Source organism: Alligator mississippiensis, chromosome 6 (assembly GCF_030867095.1).
Source record: "Alligator mississippiensis isolate rAllMis1 chromosome 6, rAllMis1, whole genome shotgun sequence".
NCBI lineage: Eukaryota > Metazoa > Chordata > Crocodylia > Alligatoridae > Alligator > Alligator mississippiensis.
In genome coordinates this window covers 3120428-3144307 of record NC_081829.1, presented here as the reverse complement: position 1 = coordinate 3144307, position 23880 = coordinate 3120428, and the positions used below count along the sequence as shown (strand labels likewise).

The following is a 23880-nucleotide window of genomic DNA, read 5'->3' as shown; positions in this document are numbered from 1 at the left end:
CGCTCCGTCCCCCAGGCACCGGGGCTGTTTGCTGTTGTCTGCGCCAGCGCCTGGGCGAGCCTCTCCCCATGGGCCCAGGCTCCCGAGAGCCGCCCTGTTTGCTCTCTAAATAAACAGCCAGTGCCTGGATCCGTGCTGGGAGTCCCCGCACCTGCCCCTCTCCCTGAGTCCAGGTTCACCTTTGTGCTACTCTTCCCTCGCTGCGCACCTGACTCCGGGCTGCGGTCCCTCTCATGTGACCGGGCTGGTTTGCAGCAGCTCCGGGAAACAGCCCCGTGCCCAGCCTGGCACGGCTGCATCGGGATCCCCCGCCGGGGTCGGGCTTCAGAGCCAAGAAGGGACGGCTCCCGGCTGAGGCGTGAGGGGCCAGCCACGTAGGATAGCAGGGACCTGGGCTCCTGGCTCGCCCATGTCCCTCCGAGCAAGGGCCCTGCCGCGGGATGCACGCCCTGCCAAGAGAGGGGGCATCTGGAGACGCCTCTCCTGGCTCTTCTCCAGAAGCGAGAGCAGCCTGAAGGATCTGCAGGGGCAGGAGGACAGCACGGATGGTCCCGTCTGCGCTGGCACCTGCCAGGATGGCAGAGAGAAGGACAGGAGGAAGCAGAAGGGCAGCAAGGAGTCCAGGGCCTTGGCAAGGTGAGTCCCAGGCCGGGCACCAGGGAGGGAGTTGCCTGGATTTGCCCATCTGCGCGATGGGCATAGCCACTCGCATGGGACAGGAGTGTTTGCACACGCGTGATGCATGGGGAGGTTGGGACAGTGTGCCCGTGTGCACAGACTAGTCGTGTTGTGTTGTGAGCAAGGAGGAGGTGTGCGACTGACATGCCCATGTGTGTGCGATGGTGACCCAGGCGTGTTTGCACACATGTGACATCCACGTGGAGTTGTGATAGCATGTCACCCATATGATTGCACTTGTGTGTGTGTGTGGCATGTCAGCACGTGTCAAGGGGCCTGTGGTGTGATGAGTACGTTTGTCGTGGGTGTTTGCAAATACGCAGACGTTTGGCATATATTCATATATGCGTGTGTACGTGCATACACATGCATGCATGCACACACGCACCCGCTCTGCCCAGCAGGAGCTGCCCTGGAGCTGGCAGGTGATGGCGGTGGCTGGCAGGCGGAGGCTGGCTCTGTCCCCAACACCTATTCCCGGGCAGCGGGGAGGTGGGAGCTGCCCCCGCCCGTCCAGCTCCACTGGAGGGGCCAGTCTGCGCCCCCCTCTCTGCGTGCACAGCCAGGAGCTGCCCAGCCCTTCCCCAGGGGGACGGCGTCTGCAGCTGGGCCGTACACACCTGGGCTCCATGGGTGCCTACAACCGATCCCGTAGTACGCTGCTGTGCCCCAGGTCCTGGCCCCTGGTCCACACACGATCACTGTGGCTCCCCTAACTGCTCCGCGGACACCAGGCACGTGGCAGGACCCATCTCATGTGCAGCCTTGGCATCTGGGCTGTGTGGGTGCCCCGGTGGGATTCAGCCCCAGGCAGGGGCATCCCCCATGCCCAGACCCGTGATCTCTAGCTTTCTGCCCCCAGCACCTCCCTGACTCTGTGCTTCTCTCTAGGACGGACAAGCAGGACAAGAGGGTGGCTGGGGGGCGGCGCAGCCTGGAGCCCCCCGTCCCCGGCAGGCCCCCGAAGAAGTCCTCAAAGGTGAGGGGACCCCGAGGGCATGGGTGGCTGTTTTGTTCAGCCTGGGATGGGGCCAGCTCCGATGATACGGGCCCCCCAGGCACCTCAGAGCTGTCCTATAGCTGCCCCGAAGAGAAGGGCTTTCCATTCACGACCGCGCTGGCAGGAAGCGCGGCAGCATCTGACACGAGAGACCCGGCAAGCAGCTGCTTCGTGTCCAGAGTGACGGCCTGGCCCTGCTAGCTGGCCCCGCTCCACCCACGCGGAGCCCCACCCTGGGGCCCCGACCCCAGCAGCAGGTGGAGAAACTGAGGCACAGGGAGGGCTGTAATTGCCCGGCTGGCTCCCCGAATCAGGGACTTGGGGGGCCTCCCGTCTTCCTCCCTGTGCCTGCCAGGACCGTGTCCCCTTTGGGAAGGCAGGCGCACAGCAGTGCTATGGGGCGCGAGTCAGGGGAGGAGACCCCCAGGTCAGCACCGAACCCAGGAGTCCAGGCTCGCCAGACACCCCCTGCTTTGACAGCCGGGGTGCCCCGTGACCCCGGCCTGCTTCGCCCCAGGATCTCTTGTCCCCTGTATCCCGCGGGTGACCCGGGGCAGGGGCAGCAGGGCGTTTCCCGTGGGGCGAGCCTGCCCCCTGCTGGCCACACAGGAGAGCAACAAGGCACCGGGCACCTCTAGACCCAGGCCAGCTCCCACGGCCTCTCTGGGAGCGTTTCTAGAAGCTGGGCTCGGCATTCCCATCCAAGCCGGTCTTGCCTTTGGCAGGGCTGCGTCGTGCCCTGCTCCAGCCCGTCCCACTGGCTTCTCCATTGCACGGACACCGGGGGTATCTACAGGGTGGGGAACGAGCCCGGGACGGCTGCAGGACAGGAGCCTACCCCGGGGTCTGCTCTGGCAGGGCCGCGCGGGGCTTTGGCAGGTGCCCGGGATGAGTCACCCCCGTTACTAGGGCAGGCGGGCGGGGAAGCCCGGCGAGGTATCTCCGGTATGTGCCAAACGCGCTGCCCTGCCTTGTCCAGCAGTTATCTAAGGGCTCCGCTCCTTCCTGCTGCGTCAGCGGCCCCAGGGGTGGAGTCCCTAGGGCGGCACCTGCCCCAGGCTGCAGCCGGAGCGGCGGAGAGGCCCTCTGCCTGGTACGGGGCAGGGGCCGGCCATGGCTCCCTCTGGTCCCCCCACCCGGCTCCGGTGCCTGAGCCTGGGACCTGGAGACTCAGGCCGGGTGCATGGGGCACAGAGCCAGAGAGGCCGGCGTCCCAGCTCCCGAGTGAGTGTGGGATGGGTCTTGGGGGCCGGAGGGGGTCTCGGTCATCGCCCGGGGTCTGGTGATGTACGGGCCAAGCTCCAAGCCAGCACCAGGTGGGCCGAGACCCGGCTGTGCCATGCTCCAGACTCTGTGAGTCATGCAAGGGCCCAGAGAAAGGACTTTCTCCCCTGACCCCAGCGTGGCCGGCTCCTCCCCTGTGTCCTGGCTGGTGTTGGAGGGTGATGTGAAGCCACTGGCAGGGCCCTGCCTCTTGCTCACCCCTGCCTGTGGGTCGGCCTTTCTTCTGCCTTCCTGGTGTGGCCCAGAAGCAGAGGGAGGGGGTGGGTGGGGAGGGACATTCTTGCCCTGCCGCTGTTATCTGGTTCCTCATTCCTCCTTTCCCTGCAGGCTGCACCCCAGCCCGGCCCTGGGGAGGGCTCCATGCAGCAGCCAAAGCCACGCAGAGACCCCCGTTTAAGGAAACGCAGGTGGATTCGCCTCTGGTCCCCAAATGGGGGGGAGTCGGGGGCTGCGTGGCTTAGGTGGGGGATTTCCCCTCTCCGTGCCCAGGTCAAAGTGGTCCCCGCTAGGGATGGCACTGGTCTCTGCGTCTCCCCCGCATTGCTTTCATCAAACTCAGCTGCTGGGAGGTGACTCCAGGTGCCAGCATGTGCTGGGAAGGGGCTTGGGCCACGATCCTGACAGCCTCTCCTTCCTTCCCCACAGGCCCACGCCCTCAGCTACTCAGAGTCGGACCTGCGGAGGAACGGCCTCCGGCGCCGCTTCGGCAGCCTGCCCTGGGGGAGACGGCGCAGCAGCCAGCTGGAGCTCTCGGGCCCCAGGGCAGGGGGTCAGGCCTGGCCCTTCGGGCGCCTGGCCAGGCCGGCCGTCGGCAGCGACGTGGACATGGCAGGCCGGCTGGAGCTGTGCTCCCGGGGCAGAGAGCAGGAGGCTGCGGCTCGGCCCGTGGACGCGGGGGTCTCGGAGCTGGCCAGGCACAGCCCGGTGGATTTCTTCAGCTCGTGGGACTTCCTGTTGTTCGACGACGAGGACAGCTCTGGGGCAGACTCGGACTTCAACAGTAGCATCTCCTTGGCCAGCTCCGCCCGCCCTGAGATGCTTCCAGTGGTCCAGGAACAGCCCAGCCATCCCTCGGCATCTGTAGAAGAGCAAGCCGAGAGCATCTTCCAGGGGCGCGCAGGCATGGGTGCAGAGACCCATGCACTCCCCGGCCCCGCAGGAGACCAAACCGAACACCCGGCAGAGCCAACGGGCGCCACTTTGGAGGCTGAGACCTGCCCTGCCAAGGAGCCCCCCCAGATCTGCTACAAGATCCTGATCACCCTGGCCGAGGCCGGCGGGACAAGCAGAGCTGAGCACCCGCCCGGCCGGTGCGAGGATGGGCGGGGGTCCCCGGAAGCCCCCGAGGCAGCGGGAGACGTGGGCGCTCCTCCAGGGACTGCTGTGTCGTCGCCAACCGATGAGCAACAATGTCCCGGGGAACCAGCCCGACCGGCTCCCCGGCTGTCAGCGTGCGAGGAATTCCAAAACTGCGGGCTGCCAGGGGTGGGTACTCCCAGGGCCACCGGGCAGGTCCGCCCAGTCACGGGGTGCCCAGTAACACCGCTGCAAGGCTCGCAGCACGGACACAGAGAGGACCAGAGAGACCAGAGCCGGCCGTGCTTGCGGGACGTCCCGGCAGCGGGGCGGAGAGCTGGCCTCGCCGCGGGATCCCCAGCCGGCAGGTACGTGGGGAAAACAGGTTCTGGAAGCAGCACGCAGCAGGTGCTGTGCCTGGGCCGGCCCAGGTTGGCAGGCTGGGATGCGGGAAGAGACAAGCTGGGGCACGGACCGGAGCCAGGGAAGGCTTCTTCCTGCAGGCGTCTGACTCCGGAGCAATCCCTGCCACAGCCGGGATGTGACCGTGGAGAATTCGGACTCCAGAGAGACGTCCCCGGGGCTTCCTGCTGTCATAGGGCACAAAGGGAGAGGCCCAGCTTTCCCGGCTCATTCATGAAGGCAGGAAGACGAGCCCCCTGACTTCAGAGCGGGGTCTTTCCCGGGCTGGATTCAGCCCCAGGCCTGCAGGGACCAATGTGGGGGAAACCTCCCTGAAAGCGGCGGTGCTGCCAGGGTGGGAGCCGAATCGAGCCTCCCAGCGACGTGCACGGAGAAGCATGGCAGGGTTAGCACAGGGGCTGGCGGGGCTTGCTCCGCAAAGGAGCTCCGTCTCATCGGGCTTCTGCTGCTTTCAGTTTCCCTGGCTTCCCGCCACACGTAATGCCCCAGCCCGCCCTTCGGGGGGAGCAGGAGGGGATATGCCCCATTTCCAAGGTCACGCTGCCCTGCCCTGGCTGCGGATGGCAGCCCATGCTCTGCCCACCTTGCCCAATGGAGCAGGGATACAAACCTCCCCTCCGTCATGGAGGAGACCAGGTTGCCAGCAGCACTTTCCCTCGTCCCGTTCGGTCACCGATGGCTGCACGCACCACGCCTGAAACGTGCAGCTGGCTGAGCGTGTGCAGGGGTAGACGGGGAAGGAGAAGTAAGCGGTGACTGAATGGGGTCACCTTCGGGGGCCTGTTGAAGGGACGGGGGGACGCGGGTTTCCGTGGATCTTGATGTTCCAAGGCTAGATCCTTGAAGGGGATTTCAGCCCCTGCCTCTCCTGAGATGTGCAAGAAGCAGGTGCCCAAAGGCCTTTGAGATATCTGCCCCCCTTGTCCACATCCCGGGTGCTCCTTGCCTCGGAGACCTGCAGCCTCCACAGTGCCGGCGTCTCCGGCGAGCGGAGAGCTTGTGGTCTTGGGTCTTTCTGAAGGGGGTTGATTAGGGCGGCTCACAGCTCAGCAAGAGAGCGGGGGCCTGGGGAAAGCAGACTGAGGGTCTTGGGGGTATAAGACCAAGGAAGCTGGGGCTCCCCTCCATGTCCCTCAGAGCCTCTGAACGAGGCCAGGGCAGGAGCCGGCTGCACTGCTGGCAGCTGGGAATTCCCAGCCTGCAAGTCCTTCCTGAGCAGGTCGCCAGGGAGCTGTCGGATTTGTGCAGCTAACGCGTGAGTCAGGGGGGAGAGTCGGTCCTAGGCTTGGTGAACGGCACCTGCCCTGGCAGCAGGGCGTGTAGCGGAGCGCATGGAAGTTGTAGCACCAAGCCCCACGTTCTGCAGTGGCCCGGCTGGTGCCATCGGGCCAGGCCGGGGTGGAGTGTGCCCTCCGCTCTGTCTGCATCCTCTGGGCACGCATGGCAGCTCTTGGGCAGCCAGCGCTGAGCTGCAGAAGCAAGCTGGGCACCTCGTATCATTTTCTGGAGACAGCCCAGCCCCCGGGGACAGCGACTTCCCTTGGCAGCCGTGGGCCTTCGCTAAAGCCAAGCCAGTTCCCCACCTGTTCTTGGTGGAGGGAAGCTCATCACCCAGCTGGGTGGACTGGGGGGCAGGCTCAAGTCTTCAGCTGAGTTGATCTCCAGCCCTCTTGGCAGTCCCAGTGTTCGCACAGAGGGTTTTGCGGACTTCTTTGCATCAGCTCCTGAAGTGATTAGTGAAGTCAGTGCAATGGTTGCAAGGCCTCGGCGAGGGGGTGGATAATGTGAGTGTGTCCAGAACGGGAGCCCAGGTACACAGACTGGAAGGGATCTTGCTGGTCCCTAACCCAGGTCCCCGCTACACAGGCAGCCGTGTCGCATAATCCTGCTCCAGCTCAGTCATAGAAAAGCAGGGCTAGCAGGGCCCTGGGGGGGGTCACTGAATCCAGCCCCCAGCACAAAGCAAGAGCAGCCCTGCCTCACCCAGGCGAGGGTTTGCCCAACCTGCTCTTAACTTCAAACTCGTCCGGCTTCCCCTGAGAACTAGGTGTTGGCCCCATCGCACCCAGGGAAGGCTCTTGCAGCTTCCCAGCCTAAACGTGCCTCTGCTGATTTCCAGCCTAAATGCATCCGTGGCTGGTGTGAGTTTGCACCGGTGCTTCCCATAGCTTTTCCTCCCCGCTTGTGTTGACCTCCTTGGCGTGGTTCTCGGGGATGGTGTGGCTCTGCCTGGCTTCTCTCCGTCCCCCTGATCACACTTGCAGCCCTTCTCTGCCCCTGCTGCTGTTTGAGTCCAGCCTCCCTGCGCGGGGGCGGCAGGACCGGTACCCGGTGTCCCAGGTCAGCTGTGATTTGTGCCCTACTTCCCTGTGTGCTGGAAACGCCTCGCCTGAAGCATCCCAGGAAGTCCGGGGGGAAGTGAACCAGAGGACGTGTTTGCCAGAACGGGGACAGGGAGTGGCGCGCCCTGCCCCTGCGGGCGGAGGCTGCTGCCCTGATGTCCCAGCCATCTGGGTTAGCTCTGCCAGGCCTGGAGGCAAGGCAGAGAGGAAGGGCAGCGGTGATTAAGGTGATGAGGCTATTTGTCTGTCACCAGCTGCTCATTGTGCTGCTCTGCTTCCTTCCCATGCTATGTGGGAGCTGTTCCTAAATCCCTGAAGCCCTGCGTGAGCTAGGAGGAGTGCAGCAGGGAGCTCTGAATGGGGACAAGCGTGGGGAGGGCTGGCAGGGTTATGTGGGGTGGGAGCAGCAGGGCAGAGGGTCAAGCACTAGGTACCCTCTGGACTGAGGATACTTGGGCATCCCTGAATCCTGCCTTGGGCAAAGGGCTGAGGATGGTTCTTGGAGAGGAGAAAGGCATCCAGGGATGGAGGTACCAGTCTGGGCACTCGGGCAAATGCCAGGATGCTGGCCATGAGCAAAGGGAGCACGTGGGCACAAGTGCTCGGAGGCAAGCCTGTCCCAGTGACCGTGAATAGCTCTTAAATCTCCTCCATTTGCATCTCGGGATAAAAACTTCCGGCCCCGTCACTCGGGAGGCACCTGGCTGGGATGTGCCCTCAGCCACTTATTCATAAACCGAAGGCTGTAATAAAGCTGTAGCATGGCAGCTACGCTGCATAATAACAGCGTCTCCCTGCAGGAGGGTGTTGTCTCCGCCGGGCTGGGATAACCATCCTCCTTGGGCCCACTTCCTTGGCAGTTGTCAAGCACCTTGAACTCATGATGGCTGGAATGAGATCCAAGTGGATAATTCTGCCCTGGGTTACCACAATTAACAGCACACAGCTTGGGGCAGAGAAGGGCTGGTGCCGGTTGCTGACTATTGAAGACTGGCGGGACTTGTAGTGATGGGGTAGGGCTGGAGTCTTGTAGCCAGGATGGTCTAGGGACTATGTGAGAAGTGAGGTGTGTGTTTTGTGGTGTCTTCGCTTGGACCGTCTTAGAGGTAGGAGAGATCGTACACAAATGTGGGGCACAAAGTGACTCTCCTCATGCCTGAAGAAGGGTGTTTGTGCCGGGAAGACAAGCTCTTGGAGATCTTAGCTAAGATCTCTCCCAGCTTTACAGTCAGGCCAATAAAAGATATCACCAAAACCCCTTGCTTGTCTCTGATGATGAGCTCAGATGGAGCAGGTGGGCATAGGACTGGGGTTCTCGCACCTTCCTTGGAGGCGCTGGGCGCTAGCCACCATCCAAGGGCCTTGGTCTCACCCAGCCTAGTGACCTGCCAAGTGCACCCCTGGTCCCACAGAAATAATACTGATGGGACCATGGTTCGGGTGATGGGTGTATGGGCTGGTTTGGGTAGGGATGGTACCCCCTTAGGCAGGGGTTGGACTAGATGACCTCTGGAGGCCCCTTCTGTATGACTCTGACCAACTTGTTAGCCCCAGCGGAGAACAGCTGAGCTTGCGTGGTGGAGTTTGGCTTGGTGATGGCCAAGTTCCCGCTTCTTCCTGGGCAGCATGTGGCTGAAACTCCCTCTGGCCAGAGGGCCAGCTCCCCTTCCCATCCCAGCACCGAGCCCAGGAGGGAAAGGCAGCTTCCTCGGAGCAGAGGAGTTTCTTGGCACATTTGCTCTCTGACTTGTTTGTTTGCAACATTGCTGACTCGGCTCAGCCAGGCCGGGTGACTCATCCCCAAGATTACAGGCCTCTCGCTCCGCCAGGTAGGGCAGGCTTGGCTACGTCCCACGGGCCAGGTTGCCTCCCAGGTGACAGCTCTGCAGCTGGTTCCTGCACGTTTCCCTCGGCGGGTGCAGAGCAGCTGGGCTCCGGGTGTTTGCACCACGGCACAGACACCTGTCGATGTTAAGTGGCCACGTTAAGCCAAAGTGGCCTACCACAACCAGCGCGTCCCTGTGAGGCCTCCCCTGAAATGCAGCAGAAAGTAAGAACCGTGTAGCATTCCCGGGCACTTAAAAGCACGGGCCAAGGGCTCGAGCCGTCTCTTCCACAGAGTGGTGGCACTGGGGTAGGTAGTAAACGGAGGAAGAGGTTGGACGGCAGGGCAGGGGGGCCTGTGAGTGTGCAGCGGCTCGGTAAAGGGGTATGAAGGACTCTGCCGCAAGCTCTGGGTTTCCTCCCGAGCTGACTGCTGCTTGTGTTTCTTCTCCCCTGCCCTGCAGCTCCCGGCGGCCGTGCAGAAGCGGGGAAGGCGAGAAGACCCGGACGGACAGACCGCGGGAGGCCAGTGCAGGGCTTGATCCCAGCCAGCATTGCACGGACAAGGTTGCCGGTGGCTTCCCCGCACCCCACGCCAAGGCAGACCCAGGGGTCGTGAGCGCCACGTTCAGCTGGAAGAAAGCACTGCCCGACCAGCCCACGCCGCAGGCGGCCCCCCGCTTCCACAAGATCGCTCTCGCGTCGCGGAGCATGGAAGGTGTCGCCCGCCCCCGGGCCAGAGGGGAAAGCCCTTCGCGAGTCTCCCAGCTGCTGGCGGCATGGGAGAAGGGGCTGGCCGGCCAGAAGAGCGCAGACTCCCCTGCCCCCGCCAGGGTGGACAGGAGGAAACCCCCCACCATCGCCCGCCCGCCGGACTCGGCTGCTCACGGACCAGTCTTCTCACAGATTTATTCACCGGTGCAGAAGCAGAAGCGGCCGGCGGCTGACAGCCCCGCGGTACCCCGGTTCCAGCGGGACGGTGACGTGCCCGGCACTCACGCCGTCATTGTGCCCCTGGGTTCCCCCCGAGAGACCCCCCTGCAGGGGCCTGTCAGCCCAGCCTCGCCCCTGGAGGCCCCCCAAGACGCCCCCGTGCCCGCTGCCGTGCCAGGCTCCCAGAGCCAACGGCAGGTCCTGAGTACCGCGTTTCAGTCTGAGAGACGCATTGCCCTGCCCAAAGCCAGGATGGTCACCGTGCTGAGGTCAGGAAGAAGGGGGGTTATGCCTGGCTTGGGCAGCCCCCAGGTAAGTGAGCCGCAGCAGGGGAGACCCCACGTGCCCGGCCCCGCTACCAGCATTTCTCTCACTGGGCCCCAAAGAGAAGGTCAGTGGCCATGTGCCAATGGCCTGGGAGATGCTAGGCCCTCCTGGGAAGGCCTCGTGACAGTGGCCACAGATGCTGTTGCTGGACTGCAGAGAGACAATGGCGTGATGCGGCCTGGGAGTGCTCACGTGAGGGAAACCTGGACCGATGGCGTTGTGCACGGTGGCATCACTGGGGCAGAAACGGGCAGCGACAGCATCTCCAGCCGGGTGGAAACGGGCAGTGACAGCAGCAATGGCAACGACAGCATTTTCACCCTGGTGGAAAAGGGCAACGACAGCAGTGATAGCACCTCCACCCGGGTGGAAAAGAGCAGCGACAGAGTCTCTACCCGGGTGGAAAAGGACAGCGACGGCAGCAACAGCATTTTCACCCAGGTCGAAATGGGCAATGACAGCAGTGATAGCACCTCCACCCGGGTGGAAAAGAGCAGTGACAGAGTCTCTACCCGGGTGGAAAAGGGCGATGATGGCAGCGACAGCATCTCCACCCGGGTGGAAATGGGCAGCAACGGCATTTTCACCCGGGTGGAAAAGGACAGTGACAGCAGTGATAGCATCTCCACCCAGGTGGAAAAGAGCAGAGACAGCAGCGACAGCATTTTCACCCAGGTGGAAAAGGGCAGCGACGGCAGTGACAGAGTCTCTACGTGGGTGGAAAAGGGCAGCGACAGCATCTCCACCAAGGTGGAAAAGGGCAATGACAGCAGTGACAGCATTTTCACTTGCGTGGAAAAGGGCAGCAACAGCAGTGATAGTATTTTCACCTGCGTGGAAAAGGGCAGTGACGGCAGCAACAGAGTCTCTACCCGGGTGGAAAAGGGCAGCAACAGCATTTTCACCTGGGTGGAAAAAGGCAGTGAGAGCAGTGACAGCATTTTCACTTGTGTGGAAAAGGGCAGTGATGGCAATGACAGAGTCTCTACCCGGGTGGAAAAGGGCAGCGACAGCAGTGACAGCATTTTCACCTGCGTGGAAAAGGGCAGCGATGGCAGCGACAGAGTCTCTACCCGGGTGGAAAAGGGCAGCAACAGCATTTTCACCCGGGTGGAAAAGGGCAGTGACAGTGTCTTGGACCCAGCTGGCTCTGGCTCCATGGGGCTGGCTGAAGGCTGCAGAGCCCCGGATGCCGAGGGAGCCCCGCTAACAGCCCCCCAAAGGGCAGCAGGCTCTGTAGAAAGCCAAGCTCCAGCTCTCTTCGCTGGTACGGAGGGGTGTCTGCGGGCCCAAGAGCCTGCCTCCCACACTGAGGCAACGGAGCAGGGGGAGAGGCTGGAAGAGGGCCGTCGGGGCATGACTCCCTCCCCAGGGGCCTTTTGTCCCAGCCAGGCCACAGAGAGTCCCAGCGAGGTGGCGGATGAGGACCCCGAGCTGGCTGTCGACATGGAGCTGTTCGTGGACACCCTCCGTAACATGGAGCCCTCAGAAATACGGAAGCCCCTGAAGGTGCATAAGCAGCCGCGTCGTTCCTCGCTGGGCATGAACCGAGCCCTGCCACCCATCCACGAGGACCACATCACGCCCAGGTCCCAGGTTCCCTTCCCAGAAGCCCTCAACAAGCTCTGGGCAATGACAGAAGGGGACGGCCGCAAGGAGAAGGGGCCGGCTGGCGGGCGCATGGAGGAGGAGGAGGAGGAGGAAGAGATCCAGAACCCGTATCTCAGTGAGGACGAGAAGCCCCCAGTCCAGGAGGAGCCCAGGAAGGTTTACTCCTGGGAAGACCAGTCCTCCGAGACGGCGGAGGACTACCTGTCTCTGTTGGCGAAGCTGAAGCAGCCACCGGGGGACGAGAAGGCCAAGGTCTCTGTCCCCAGGATCACAATGGATCAAAGCATTCTGTTCAGGGCCAACGTCCTCAAAGGCATGGCGCTGGTTTCAGACTTCCTGGAGCACAAGGCAGCACCCACGGACAACAAGCCCTACTCCCGCCTGGACAACAGCGTCCTCTACAGCCGCTACAGGGCCTCCGCCGCCTCCGCATCCAAGGAGCTGGAGAAGCAGCAAGAAAGCAGAAACCCGCCCAGCCCGGTTGACCTGGCGCTGCTCCAGGCCACTGAGCAGAACCAGCCTCCGCCCAACGGGCCAAAGTCCGGCGAGCGTCTGCCCTCCGAGCCCTCCCCGGAGGTGCTGGAAGTCGGCTCTCCAGGTGCTGAGAAGGCCCCAGGCTCAGAGCAAAGCCCGGACCAGACGCCTCCAGCCTCCCGGGAGGTTGAGCCAGAAAGCACCCCTCTCCGACACCCCGAGCACCCTGAAATGCAGGTGAGTCCATCCAGGCTGCACCCCCAAGCGCTGAGCAAGGAGCCAGCTTGGCTTCCCCTCGCCGTCTCCTTGGGCAGCAGAGCTGCTCCCAGGTCAAGCACTGAGGACCTGGTGTGGCAGGGGGTCCCTGTTCTCTGCTGCGGGGGGGGAGATCTGGGAAGCTGGGATCTGGGGGGTGGCAGGAGACGGGGCTTGGCCAGGGGACCCCAGCCCTGTGAATGCTGCAGGAGTGCAGATGAGGTCTATGCACTGAGACCCCTCCATGGGCAGCTGCTGGGAGCCCGGCCAGACCCCACTTGGGTTTGGGGGACACTCGCTGGGGTGGAGTGAGCATCGTCCCCTGCCCCCCACATGGGCCCTGCTGGGAGCAGCTCTATGTGGACAGACGGACACGGCCGTCCTGGACTCCTGCTCACAGCCAGTGCCACCAGGGAAACTGAGGCAGGCCCAGGGACACTGAGTGGCAGGCGTGGGGGTGGGGAGGTGAGCTGCTCTAATTGCACACCAGTGCCTGGTTAACTAAGAGAGCAATGCTCCCCCAGCACCAGCCAGGTCTAATCCTGTCAAGGCTACCGACTGACAGGCAGACGGAGATGCAGGGGAGCGAATGGATAAGCCAAGGAGGTCCCGGGGGGGCTGTCGCAAGGACAGCCCCAGGCCGGCAGCTCTGAGGAGAGGCTGGGAGGCTATGCAGCGGGTCACACTGCCTGCGGGTCTTGCCTGATTTCTCTTTCTCTTTTTCTATAGCAAAAAAAGATGAGACCCTCCAAGAAGATCAATGTGAGACCTGGCAAGGTACCAAGATGGGGCCGGAGAGGGGCCGGGGGGCAAGGGGACTCGTGCAGACTGGTGATGGCACCCTCTCACTCGTGTCCTTTCCCTCCAGATCATCCTCTACTCCGAGCCAGGCTTCACGGGCCAGAAGCGAGAGCTCTGGGGGGACGTCCAGGATGCCACCTCCTGGGAGCTCTCCCCCACCATCTCTGTCCGCGTGATCCGAGGAGGGTGAGTGAGATCTCGGGGCGAGCACGCAGGGGCTGGGGCTGGCTCTGAAGGCCTAAGGGACAGAGCAGCCCCCAGCCCTGCCGCGCTGTCAGGGGCTGAGGGTCGTGGCGTGACCTGGAGGGCTCAGGGCAGGTGTTTGAACCCAAACCCCCTTCCCCAGATGTCTGTCCAGAGTGGAGGGGGACAGCCTGGGATCCAGGGTGTACGGGTTCGGTTCCCTGATCTCCCTCGGGCAAATCGCTGAGTCTTGCCGTGCCTCAGTTTCCCCGCTTTGTACAAGAGGGAGCGGCGCATCCTTGCTGCACTGCCTCTCCAGATGGCTCGCGTATGGCAAGGACTGTGCAGCACTTTGCACCAGAGGCTGCAAGCTTGGGATGAGCACCCCTGGCAGCGCCAAAGGCCCCCGCAGCCAGAGGCTGAGTCCTGCCAGCGACCTGCTGAGGCCCCCGCTAGCAGACCTCTCTCTCTGTGCTCCCTCCAGCTGGGTGATGTACGAGAAGCCGCAGTTCCACGGGAGGAAGTGCGTGCTGGCCGAGGGGGACGTGGAGATCAGCAACCCCTGGGCAGCCTACCAGCGGGCCGGGGAGGCTCCCGAGAACGTGCCTTTCCGTATCGGCTCCTTCAAGAGGGTCGTGCAGGTGAGTGCCAGCTTGGGCAGGGACAGGTCCCTCAAAGACCTTTCGCGGCCACCAAAGACATGGCCAGCACCCCTGCAAGTCAGCAGCTCGGGCCTATCTCCCCCACCCCATGAGGGGGCAAGTGAAGGGTAGTTACCACCCTTCTCTGAAGGCAGCCAGCTTCTGCCCCCACCTGCCAGGTGTGCGTGGGCAGGCTGGCACCTTCTGCCATCTGCCACAGCCTCTTCAGGAGCTGGTGCTTTCTCAAGAGGCTCCGGGTACCTTTCCAGAGCAGGTGATGATGGAGAGCTGTTGCTCAGTGCCCACCATAGCAGCTGGCACAGGCATGGGCTGGGTGGCAGTGCAGGTGGCTTTCAGCAGACAAGGTTCGGAGGGCGGGAGCAAAGATGCAGCAATGCTGGTAACAACACCCCTGCTAGGACAGGAGCGACGGCTGTTCTCATTAGGCAGATTCTCATTAAGCAGAGTCTGGCAGGGGTGGATCTAGGAGTTTGAAAAAGGGGGTCCACATGGTGTGGGACACCTCTTCAGATACAATGCGACGTGTATTCTTTCTCCGGTTAAAGAGAAGCTAGAAGCTTTACTAGTATGGTAGGGGCTAGGGCTATACCATTCTGTTCAAGATCAAGGCAAAAACTAATACAGCTTTATTGGAAGGTGCACTCATTTGCTAGACTGATATAGTGAGTTTTAAAAAAAAACACAGCAAACTAGGCAAAACCAGGCAGAAGAGATGATTTTGTTACTCTTGTAGTTGTTACAGTTAAATGTGTGCCTCTTATTCTGATTCATAAAATGAAATGTAGCCGCCTTGAACATCTTGACAGTGCCTCCAATACTTGAGTGTCAGTCGCTTCCACACCTGGGCTAAGATTACCACGGCTGAGCAGAGGTTTTTAGCTGGTGTTAAGACAGTCTGCAGGGTTGTGAAACGGAAGAGAAACACTTGCTGGGACAGAAGGAAGGACAGACTTTGTAGTGCGACATCAAGACCCTTACAAAGGAAGAGGGTCATTAGCAGCTGCAAAGTGAAGAGAAGTGAACAGGCATCAGGGAGAGGATGATGAGCCACGAAGCTTCACTGCTGCCTGGATAGAAATGCCGCTGCCTCTCTGGGGGGGTCAGTTTTCAAGTTTTGGCTGGAACAGGAATTGAAGGGGGCGGGGGGACAAGGGCACTTCTGCACCCCCTGGATCTGCCCCTGGAGTCAGGCTGTTCCTCTGAGCCTGAAGAAGCATCTGCAGTGTCACTAAGCTCTCTTAGGAGTGAAAACGGGCGGAGGAAGCTGGTCTTCATGGCCTGTTGGAGCAGGAGGGGAGAGCCCGGCATCTCACCAGTCCTTTGGAGGAGGCCGGCGTGGGTCTCCCTGGGCAAGCCCTCGGCATACGCTCTGCGGGTCGCTCCTTGGGGTCTGACAAGCTGCTGCCTCCTGTTTCAGGACTACCGGACCCCCGAGATCAACTTGTTCAGCAAAGAGAATGGGGAAGGCGCCAAAGCCAGGTTCATGGATTCCTCAGAGGACACCCGGACCCAGGGCAAGGCCTTGACAGCTGCCTCCATCATAGTCCACTCGGGCCTGTAAGATGCAGGGCCTGGGGGGGTGGGTGGGTCCCTTGGGTTGTGACCAGTCCGTGGCTGTCTCACAAGGATGCAGCTCAGGGTGGCGAAGCCAAGGGGCCCCACTCAGCACGCTCTGACCCCAGCCGAGGCCCGGGCGCGTGTAACCATGTTGTCCATGCCCTGCAGGTGGCTGATCTACTCCAAGCCCTTCTTTGACGACGACCCCTACGTCCTGGAGCCGGGCGGCTACCCCAGCCTAAAAGCGTGGGGCGCCAGGGACCCTTCCATCTGCTCCATGCATCCTCTCAAACTGGTGAGTGTCACTCCCGGGGCGCCGTGCCCTTGCTAGGACAGGAAAGTATGAACTGAGTGCCAGTTTCTTCCCACGGGTCATCTCGGAGATACCCAACAGGGCTATAAACTTCAGCGTGGCTTTGCTGCAAGAGCCTGTGGTCCTGAGGCTGGCATTCAGCCTCGCCTCCAAGTTCAGCTTCTCCCTTCCTGGGGTTGAGGAGGTCTCTGGGCTCTCATGTGGGTTTCCTCTCGTTTCAGGGCTGCCCCGTGGTGGAGAAACCTGGAGAGCCCAAGGTAAGAGGGAAGGGGCCAGAGCCAGAGGCAAATCGTGCCAGAGGGATGGGGCAGGAGGGCAAGCTGAGCGCTTGCAGCTCCCGTTGTTCCTGATGGGATGTGCCGTAGGGGAGCATAGGCCCCGTGCCACTGTGGGAAGCGTCGGCTATAGCAGCTGGAGGAGGGCAGGCATGCCCCAAGTCGGACCCAGTCCTCCTCACCCCCACCTATCTCTTATGCCTCTGCAGGCAGTGGTTTACGAGAAGGCCCATTTCCAGGGCCACAGCTGCCAAGTGAGCCGAGACGTCTATGACCTGAAGAAGCAGGAGGGTGGCCAGGGCCCTGGCATGGCCACGGTGGGGTCTTTGCGCATCCTGGGAGGCTGGTGAGTGGGCAGAGGCACTGCGGGGGTCCAGGCTGTGATGGCCAAGAGCCGTGGAGGGCGATGAGCCGTTCTAGGAGCCCCGCGGGCCCTGAGCTGCTCTCAGCGGGGAGGTGCCTCGTCTCTACGGGGAGATGCCCCAGGAGCTCCCTGGTGGGATGTCTCATGTCTGCCTGTCTGTCCCAGCTGGGTTGGCTATGGCAAGGCAGGCTTTCGGGGTCACCAGTACCTGCTGGAGGAAGGAGAATACCCTGACTGGACGCAGTGGGGAGGCTACAGCAAGGAGCTCGTGTCGCTACGTGTGATCCGGACGGTAAGTGCGAGGGGGCCACAGTGCTCCTTGTGCCAGTTGTGTGGGGGTGGTGAATGAGGCTGGATTATCCTAGGGGGGCAGGCAGCCCCAGCATTGCAAGCTGCATGCCTCAGCCACGAGTTGCGGGGGCTCTAGCTCAGGCCTGGCGCTCTCTGGCCAGAGTGTCATGGATTTTGATCCCTGTCCTACATGGGAACCAAGCCAGGACCCCCCCCCCCCCCCCAACTCATCACACATCGGATGCAGACAGCGATGGGCTCCCACTACTCAGGCTGGCTTTGAAGCAGCCCCTAAAAGGGGGTCTCCCAGTGTCAGTCTGGATGGTCCAGTAGCAGGGGCTGGGGGTGGGGGTGAAGAGCCCATGTGGCACTCGTATGACCCTCCCACGAGGGAACCAAGCAGACGGCCTCAGACGTGTCCCTGCCCTCCCCCAGGACTTCTTGGACCCAGCACTGGTGCTTTTCGAGGCCATGGACTTTGAGGACGGTCCCAGTGTGGAGCTGAGCGAAGCCCTGCCGGACGTGTCGCTGGCTCGCTATGGAAGCAAAACCCAGTCCATCAACGTGTTGAGCGGCGTGTGAGTGCCGTGGGGCCGGGGGACGGATTGGAGGGAGATGGGGGGGGTGTTTCGGTGGAGAAGAGTAGAGAGGAGTGAGGACGACGGCAGACCCTACGCAGGTAGCCACGTGCTTGGTCCCCTTGGGAGCTCTAGGTGCCGCAGGCTCGGGGTAGGAAGCCGCGTGCTTCCAGGCAGCTCGCTCCTGGGGTCAGGAAGGAACGTGCCCCCACGGGTGGCAGGGGGTGGTCTCAGCAGCCCTCCTCCCTCTCTCTGGCCAGGTGGGTGGCTTACGAGGGCACGAACTTCTCTGGCGAGCAGTACGTCCTGGAGAAAGGGGTGTATCGGAGCTGTGAAGACTGGGGAGCCAGCAACTGCCAGATTGGCTCCGTGCAGCCGGTCCTCCAGGTGAGAGCCCCACCTTGCCCCCTTCACCTGCCCCGGGTGACTTCTGGGGAGACACCTGCAGGGTCAAATGCCCCGTCCAGACCCCACAGGGCCCGGGAAGGCCCTGCCCTGCCTCCCCTAGTTGCCCTTGGGCTGCGGTTGTAGAGACAGGCTGGGGTCTTTGGAGGAGCAAGGCCCCTGGTTTCCTCCCTTTTCCCACATGCCCCAAGAAGCCCAGAAGAGCAGGCTTAGGGCAAGACTGGTCCCAGACAGTCCCAGGATGCAGTGAGCACAAAGGCAGCCTGTAGCCCCCCCGTGCCCCACTCCCCTCCATTTTATGCCCATGGGGCAAGAAGGGAGGGATGCAGGTGCTCAGCCCAGCTCAGCTGGGGCGATAGGGGGGGTGGGCAGGGCCCAGGAGGGGTTACACTGATGGACACCACTTGTTTCCTTCCAGGTTGGGGAGCACAGCCTGCACTTTGTGTCCAGGGTGAGTAGGAGGAGGGTGGGTGGGTGGGAGTGTGCGTGTGATCCGCCCTCTCTCCTCTAGCACACCTGCCCCCCGGGCATCCCTTCTCCTACCTTGGTACAATGGGTCTGTTCGGCCTCAGCTGGACCAGGCTGGGCTTGGCCAGCTGTGCTGGGTGGGGAAGGGCATCGAGGCCACCGCCTGCTGCTGTTTTGTCCCAGACCCACCTCCCCGGGCCCCATCCTGTGGCTCACTCCGTCCTGCTCCCCATGCTCTACAGATCCAGCTGTTCTCGCACCCCGACTTCCTGGGCCATCACATCTCCTTCGAGGATGACCAGGGAGCCCTGCCTGAGTCCTTTGCCCCCCAGTCCTGCCGAGTCCACGGGGGCAGGTAACAAGGTCCCTACACCGGGCTGAGCTGGGGTCCAGGCCTTCGGGACTCCGGGACCCCCTGGAGCTGTGCAGGGGGCTCCAGCCTCTGGGGCTGGAGAGTTCAGGGGAGGCGAGGGGGCCTGAGGGGCGGCACAGGGTAGGGAAGGGGCTGGGGCACTTCGGATCGGGAGGGGGAGACTTGCCGGCAGTGGGGAAGGGAAGGCGAGAGGTGGGCCTGCGTTTGGAGTGGGGCCAGGCCAGTCCTTCCTGCTGGCTGAACGTGGAGTCGTGGGGGGATTGGGGAGAGGGCAGGGGCTGCAGCCAGGCCTCCAGCACTGGCAGCAGAGTCATCCCCGTGTGCACGTTGTCTCCCCAGCTGGATCCTCTACGACGGGCAGGACTTCGAGGGAGAGCAGCACGTCCTGTCCGAGGGCGAGTACCCGTCTCTCAGCGCCATGGGCTGCATCTCTGCCGCGGCCGTCCAGTCCCTCAAGAAGGTCCCTCTAGTACGTATTCCCCGCGCCTACCCCCGGGCAGCCACCTCCTTGCATGACCAAGACCCCATAGTCCCAGGAGAAGCCTTGCAGGGCCACCCCCTCCAGCTGCCGCCCAGCACTCCCGCGGCCCCTCGCTGGCCCCGGGCCCTAACCCCAAGGTTGTCGTCTCCTGCAGGTCTTCTCCGAGCCCTCCATCTTCCTGCATGGCCTGGAGTGCTTTGAAGGCAAGGAGATTGAGCTGAACAGCGAGGTGAGGAGCCTGCAGGCTGAGGGCTTCAACAACCACGTGCTGTCTGTGCGCATCAAAGGTGGCATGTGAGTGACCCCCCCCACCCCGGGACCTCTGGAGGGGCTGGCAGCAGGAAGGGGAGTGCATGGCCATGAGCTAACTGGGGCTTGAGAAGCCACGGGTCCAGGGGGGCTCCTGGAAACCTGCCAGGCACAGCCCCTTCAGGCAACCCAGCTCCGAGCCCTAGATCAGGCCAGCTACAAATTGCAAGCGGAATAATGTCCCCCCTGCCTTAAGCCACTGCAAGGCCCTTCCTAGAGGGCTCAGCTTTACAGAGGCAGGCTGCTGAGAGCAGGTACAGTTGGTGTCCAGACTCCCAGTCCCCAGCTCCAACTGCTTGCCTTCACTGCTGCCCAGGGACCTGCAAGCTGGGGGTCCCCAGGCATGGACGGATCTAGGGTTTTGCCAAGGTGGGTGCAGATAGTGCAGTGCAACACCACTCAGAGCTCAGTGCTCCTTCTCCAGGAAGAAAAGACCTGGAAGCTTTAGCAATATGCTACGAACCTAGGGCTGCATCATTCAGTTCAAGATCCAAGCAAAAGCCAATATAAATGTATTGGAAAGTGCATTCATTTGCTATATCCTACCCTGTGGATTAAAACAGCCGCCAGACTAGACAAATACACTCAAAAAATGTTGCGTCTTTAGTTTTGTAATCGTTCAAACAGATCTGAAAAACAGATTCGTAAAACAAAACCGAGCCGTCTTGAGCATCTTGCACTCACTGCTTCACAGAAGTGTTTGCCACCCCGAGTTACAGTTTTCAGCTAGAGTTAAAAAGAGTCTCCAGGACTGTGAAATAGGAGCTCCGTGACCAGGAGCAGCTCACAGACGGCAGCACGGCAGGAAAGAGGATGGTTTGATTCACAGAACATTTTAAACCATCGAAAAAGCAGAGAAGGCCCTAAACTCTAGCTAAAAACATGAACTCAGGGGTGGAAGCATTAACTCACATGGGCAAATAGCTTTGGAATGAGAGTCTAGAAGAAACAGGGTAGATGATGGGGAGCCGTGAAGTCCCCCACTACTGCTTGGATAGAAATGCTGCTGGTTTCACACTTTGAGTAGAGCAGGCATCAAAGCGGGTGCGAATAGCATTACTGCGCCCCCCAGATCCACCCCTGTCCCTGGATCCCAGCCTGGTGCCTTGGAGGGTTTCCGTGTCTTTTCTCACGCCCTTTCCCGTCCCTGCTCCCAGCTGGGTGCTCTGTGAGCACAGCGATTTCCGGGGCCGGCAGTGGCTGCTGGACGTGACGGAGATCACCAACTGGCTGACGTACAGCGGGCTGCAGCACGTCGGCTCCCTCTATCCCATCCGGCAGGTGAGTGCCAAGCCCCTCCCTGGCCTTGTGGAGCAGGTGTCCACACCTGCAGGGCCCTGTGTGTGTCGAGCCCTGTGTCGTGGGTCACTCAGAAGCTCGCCCCTGGGCCTCGTCTACCTGGAGTCTCTAAAGGTACCTGGGCCCTTTCTGGAGACGCTCTAGCCATCCGTAGCAGCACAGGGCCTATGGCACGCAGATAGGGACTGCGTCCTGTCGTGGGGAGGAGGGGGGCCTCGGGGAGCAATGGGCATCAGAGGACCTTGACTTCTCTCCTCCCAGCGGCGGATCTACTTCCGGCTCAAAAATGAGGGGCTGGAGCTCTTCCTGTCCGTGCCGGATGACGTGGAGGACATGAAAGCTGGGCGCGTGGTGACCTCAGCCCTCGGCGAGCAGAGCAGTACCGTCTGGTACTACGAGGAGGGACTCCTCAAAAACCAGGTCCGAGCTCACAGGCAGGGTCGTCGGGGTCTTGGAGGGACTTCAAGGGCCCTAGATGGTCCTGGCTGTGGGTGCATCTCGGGTCCAAGGCAGAAGCCCCCCAGATCCAGCATCAGCCTGAACTGGTGTGTGTGTGTGGCTGTGACAACCCTGGGTAGCCCTCAGCCACCCCCAGCCTCTGTGGGCAGATGGGTGGAGGCATGGTTTGGGGGCTTGCTGTGGGTACGTGGCAGCGGGTCCCTGGTTCTGGCCAGGCCTGGCAGCATGAGACTCCCATGGGCTCCAGGGTGGCGGGTGCTCCTCCTCCACGGGGTAGGGCAACCAAGTGCTATCGGGGGTACATGGGCAAGGCGATGCCCCTTGGCTTTTGCCCTGGTGGGAGCTTCCCTCCCCATTGCAACTCTGCGCCTGGCATGGCCCGGGGCTGATGGCCTTGACCCTGCCTGCTTGCAGGTGGCCCCCACCATGAGCCTTCAGGTGATCGGCCCTGTGGGAAAAGGTGCCAAGGTGGTGCTGTGGTCTGAGACCCGCATCCCCCGCCAGACCTGGAGAATTGATGACTCTGGGCGCATCTGGAGCCAGATGTTTGAAGACAGGATCCTGGATGTGAAAGGTGAGAGTGGAGCCTGCCTGCACTGGGGCCCATGCTGCTCCAGGCTCCTGGGGGCTTCTTGGGCACTCAATCCCTCTCCCAAACCCCCTAGGGATGTGGCAGGAGCATGGGGGGCTCTGGGATCCCACACATGGTCCAGGTCCCCATCAGCTGGGACCGGGGGAGGCTGTTTCTCCCCATGGCAGGAGTAGGGATTGGGGGGGTTGGGGAGACCTCCCTGCCTGGTGGGAAACGAGTGAGAGGAGAGGGCACAGGGGTGAGCCAGGCATAGGCATCCAGCTGCCATGGGACGCATCCTGGCAGCAGCAACCAGCCCCACGAGGCATGTGGGTCTCGGGGAGACGGGACGGAGGAGAGAGAAGGGACAACCTCCCCGCCCTTCCCCCAAGTGAGTGTCCTCCTCTCTCCGCACAGGGGGCCAGTCCTACGACCGGGACCACGCCGTCCTCTGGGACGTGGCTGAGGAGAGGCCCACGCAGAGATGGGATCTGCAAGTGCTCTGAGGGCCGGACCCTGTTGGAGATGCCTGACCCCCCTGCACCCTGCCAGCCCTTCAGGGGGTCTCACTGGGCTCTTCAGACTGGGGAGCAGGGGCCTGCCAGATGCACCTGGGGGGCACGTCTCCCGACCCTGTGCCCCACTGTACCAGGCTGGGACGGCTCCAGCTCGACCCTTCAGCATCTCCAGGGACTCCTTGCCGCTGGAGCTCGTCCTGCTTCTGGCCCCTGGCCCTCCCCGGAGGATGCAGGGGAATGGCCGGTTCCTGGAGGCCTTCTCCGCCGGAGCCTTGTGCGGGGCCCTGATGTGACTGAGGACTGGAACACAGTCCCCTCCCTCGCTGCTCCCCGGGGCTGTATTTATCTGCGTGGGACTGTATTTAAGAGTGTGTGTAAGAGAGGACCCTTTTCTAGCACCAGCCGTGGCCTGAGGGGTCCATTTTTGCTGCCTGCCTCGTGCTCGCATCCTTATTGCATCCCTCCGCAGGCCGTGACCCGGGAGGGGGACGCCGTGCAGGATGCCCCCTCCTCAGAGGAGGCTGTGGGCCTGACCGATGCCTCCCCCGGGAGAGCAGGGAGCTGCAATGGCTGCAGTGCAGATCTGCTGGGTACGCTCCCTTGGCCAGCACCAGAAGCTTGGGGTGGGGGGAGTAGTAAAGAGGACGTAGGTGTAATGAGCTGGCCGGGCTCAAACAGCCCTGTCCAGAGGACCAAGGGGTCCCCTTTAAAGCAAACCCAGAGACCCGGCTCCCCATCGGGCTCCCCCACAGCCTGCCTGGAGGTTCGGTCCCACGTACCCCAAAAGCTTGGGCAGATGCCAGGAGTGGCCACAGTACACCCCCCGCCCCCCACACACACACCCACAGATGGGCACTGCCCCAAAAGAGCCAGCGAGGTTTGCCAGTCGCAGGGAAACGTTTCGGGGCCTCTGGCAGCGCGTGCTCAGCTCCCTCGTGTGGCACGAAGACGAACACGCCGGGCTGCTCCGAGCAACCTGGACGGATGCAGCTGTGCTGCGATCCGCATGACCTACCGGGGCTGTTACAGCCCCGACATACGTGCTGTTCTGGGCACATAAAACGTGCCGTACAGGCATGAGCTCGCACCACGTGCCAGCTGATGTTCGGGGCTGCCTGCGGACCTGCGGTGGACTTTGATCTGCCCAGCTGGAGCTGACCCAGGGGCATTCCCTGATGCACAGAAGAGCATCGCTGCTAGGCACGAGCTGCCCGCGTTTGCCGCAGCTGGCGCAGCCCCTCCTCCAGCAGGCTCAAGGGCACCATATGCCAAAGGATCCCATTTCCCCAGACCTTTCCTGCACCACCTCAGTGCACCTCTAGCATGGAGGGGGGATTGCAGTGGGGTCACACAGGGCCCTGGAAATGCTCGGGCAGAGTTTGCAGGGCTCTTTGGTCCCCCTGGTCACTGAGCACATGGGCTGCAGCTCAGCCGAAGCTAGGGCAGAGCCTTCATGCTGCCAGACATTCATCTTGGAGACCTCCTTTAGGCTCCCAAGCCAGCTAATACAGCCTCATGTCTGCCCT

At 62.3% G+C, this 23880-nt stretch overlaps 1 protein-coding gene across 1 annotated transcript; it reads left to right on the top strand.

The window, feature by feature from the left end:
* Window positions 1-409: 409 nt before the first annotated feature.
* On the top strand, window positions 410-22784 carry CRYBG2 (crystallin beta-gamma domain containing 2). Its single transcript, XM_059730320.1, has 22 exons — window positions 410-636; window positions 1570-1657; window positions 3608-4626; window positions 9312-12429; window positions 13177-13224; window positions 13316-13434; window positions 13916-14072; window positions 15511-15650; window positions 15819-15945; window positions 16185-16220; window positions 16448-16584; window positions 16768-16894; window positions 17329-17471; window positions 17732-17858; window positions 18295-18327; window positions 18587-18699; window positions 19057-19186; window positions 19353-19492; window positions 20665-20788; window positions 21068-21226; window positions 21680-21839; window positions 22254-22784. Exons 1-22 carry the CDS (start codon window positions 410-412, stop codon window positions 22340-22342), a joined length of 6561 nt encoding a protein of 2186 aa, XP_059586303.1. The 3' UTR covers window positions 22343-22784.
* Window positions 22785-23880: the final 1096 nt, after the last annotated feature.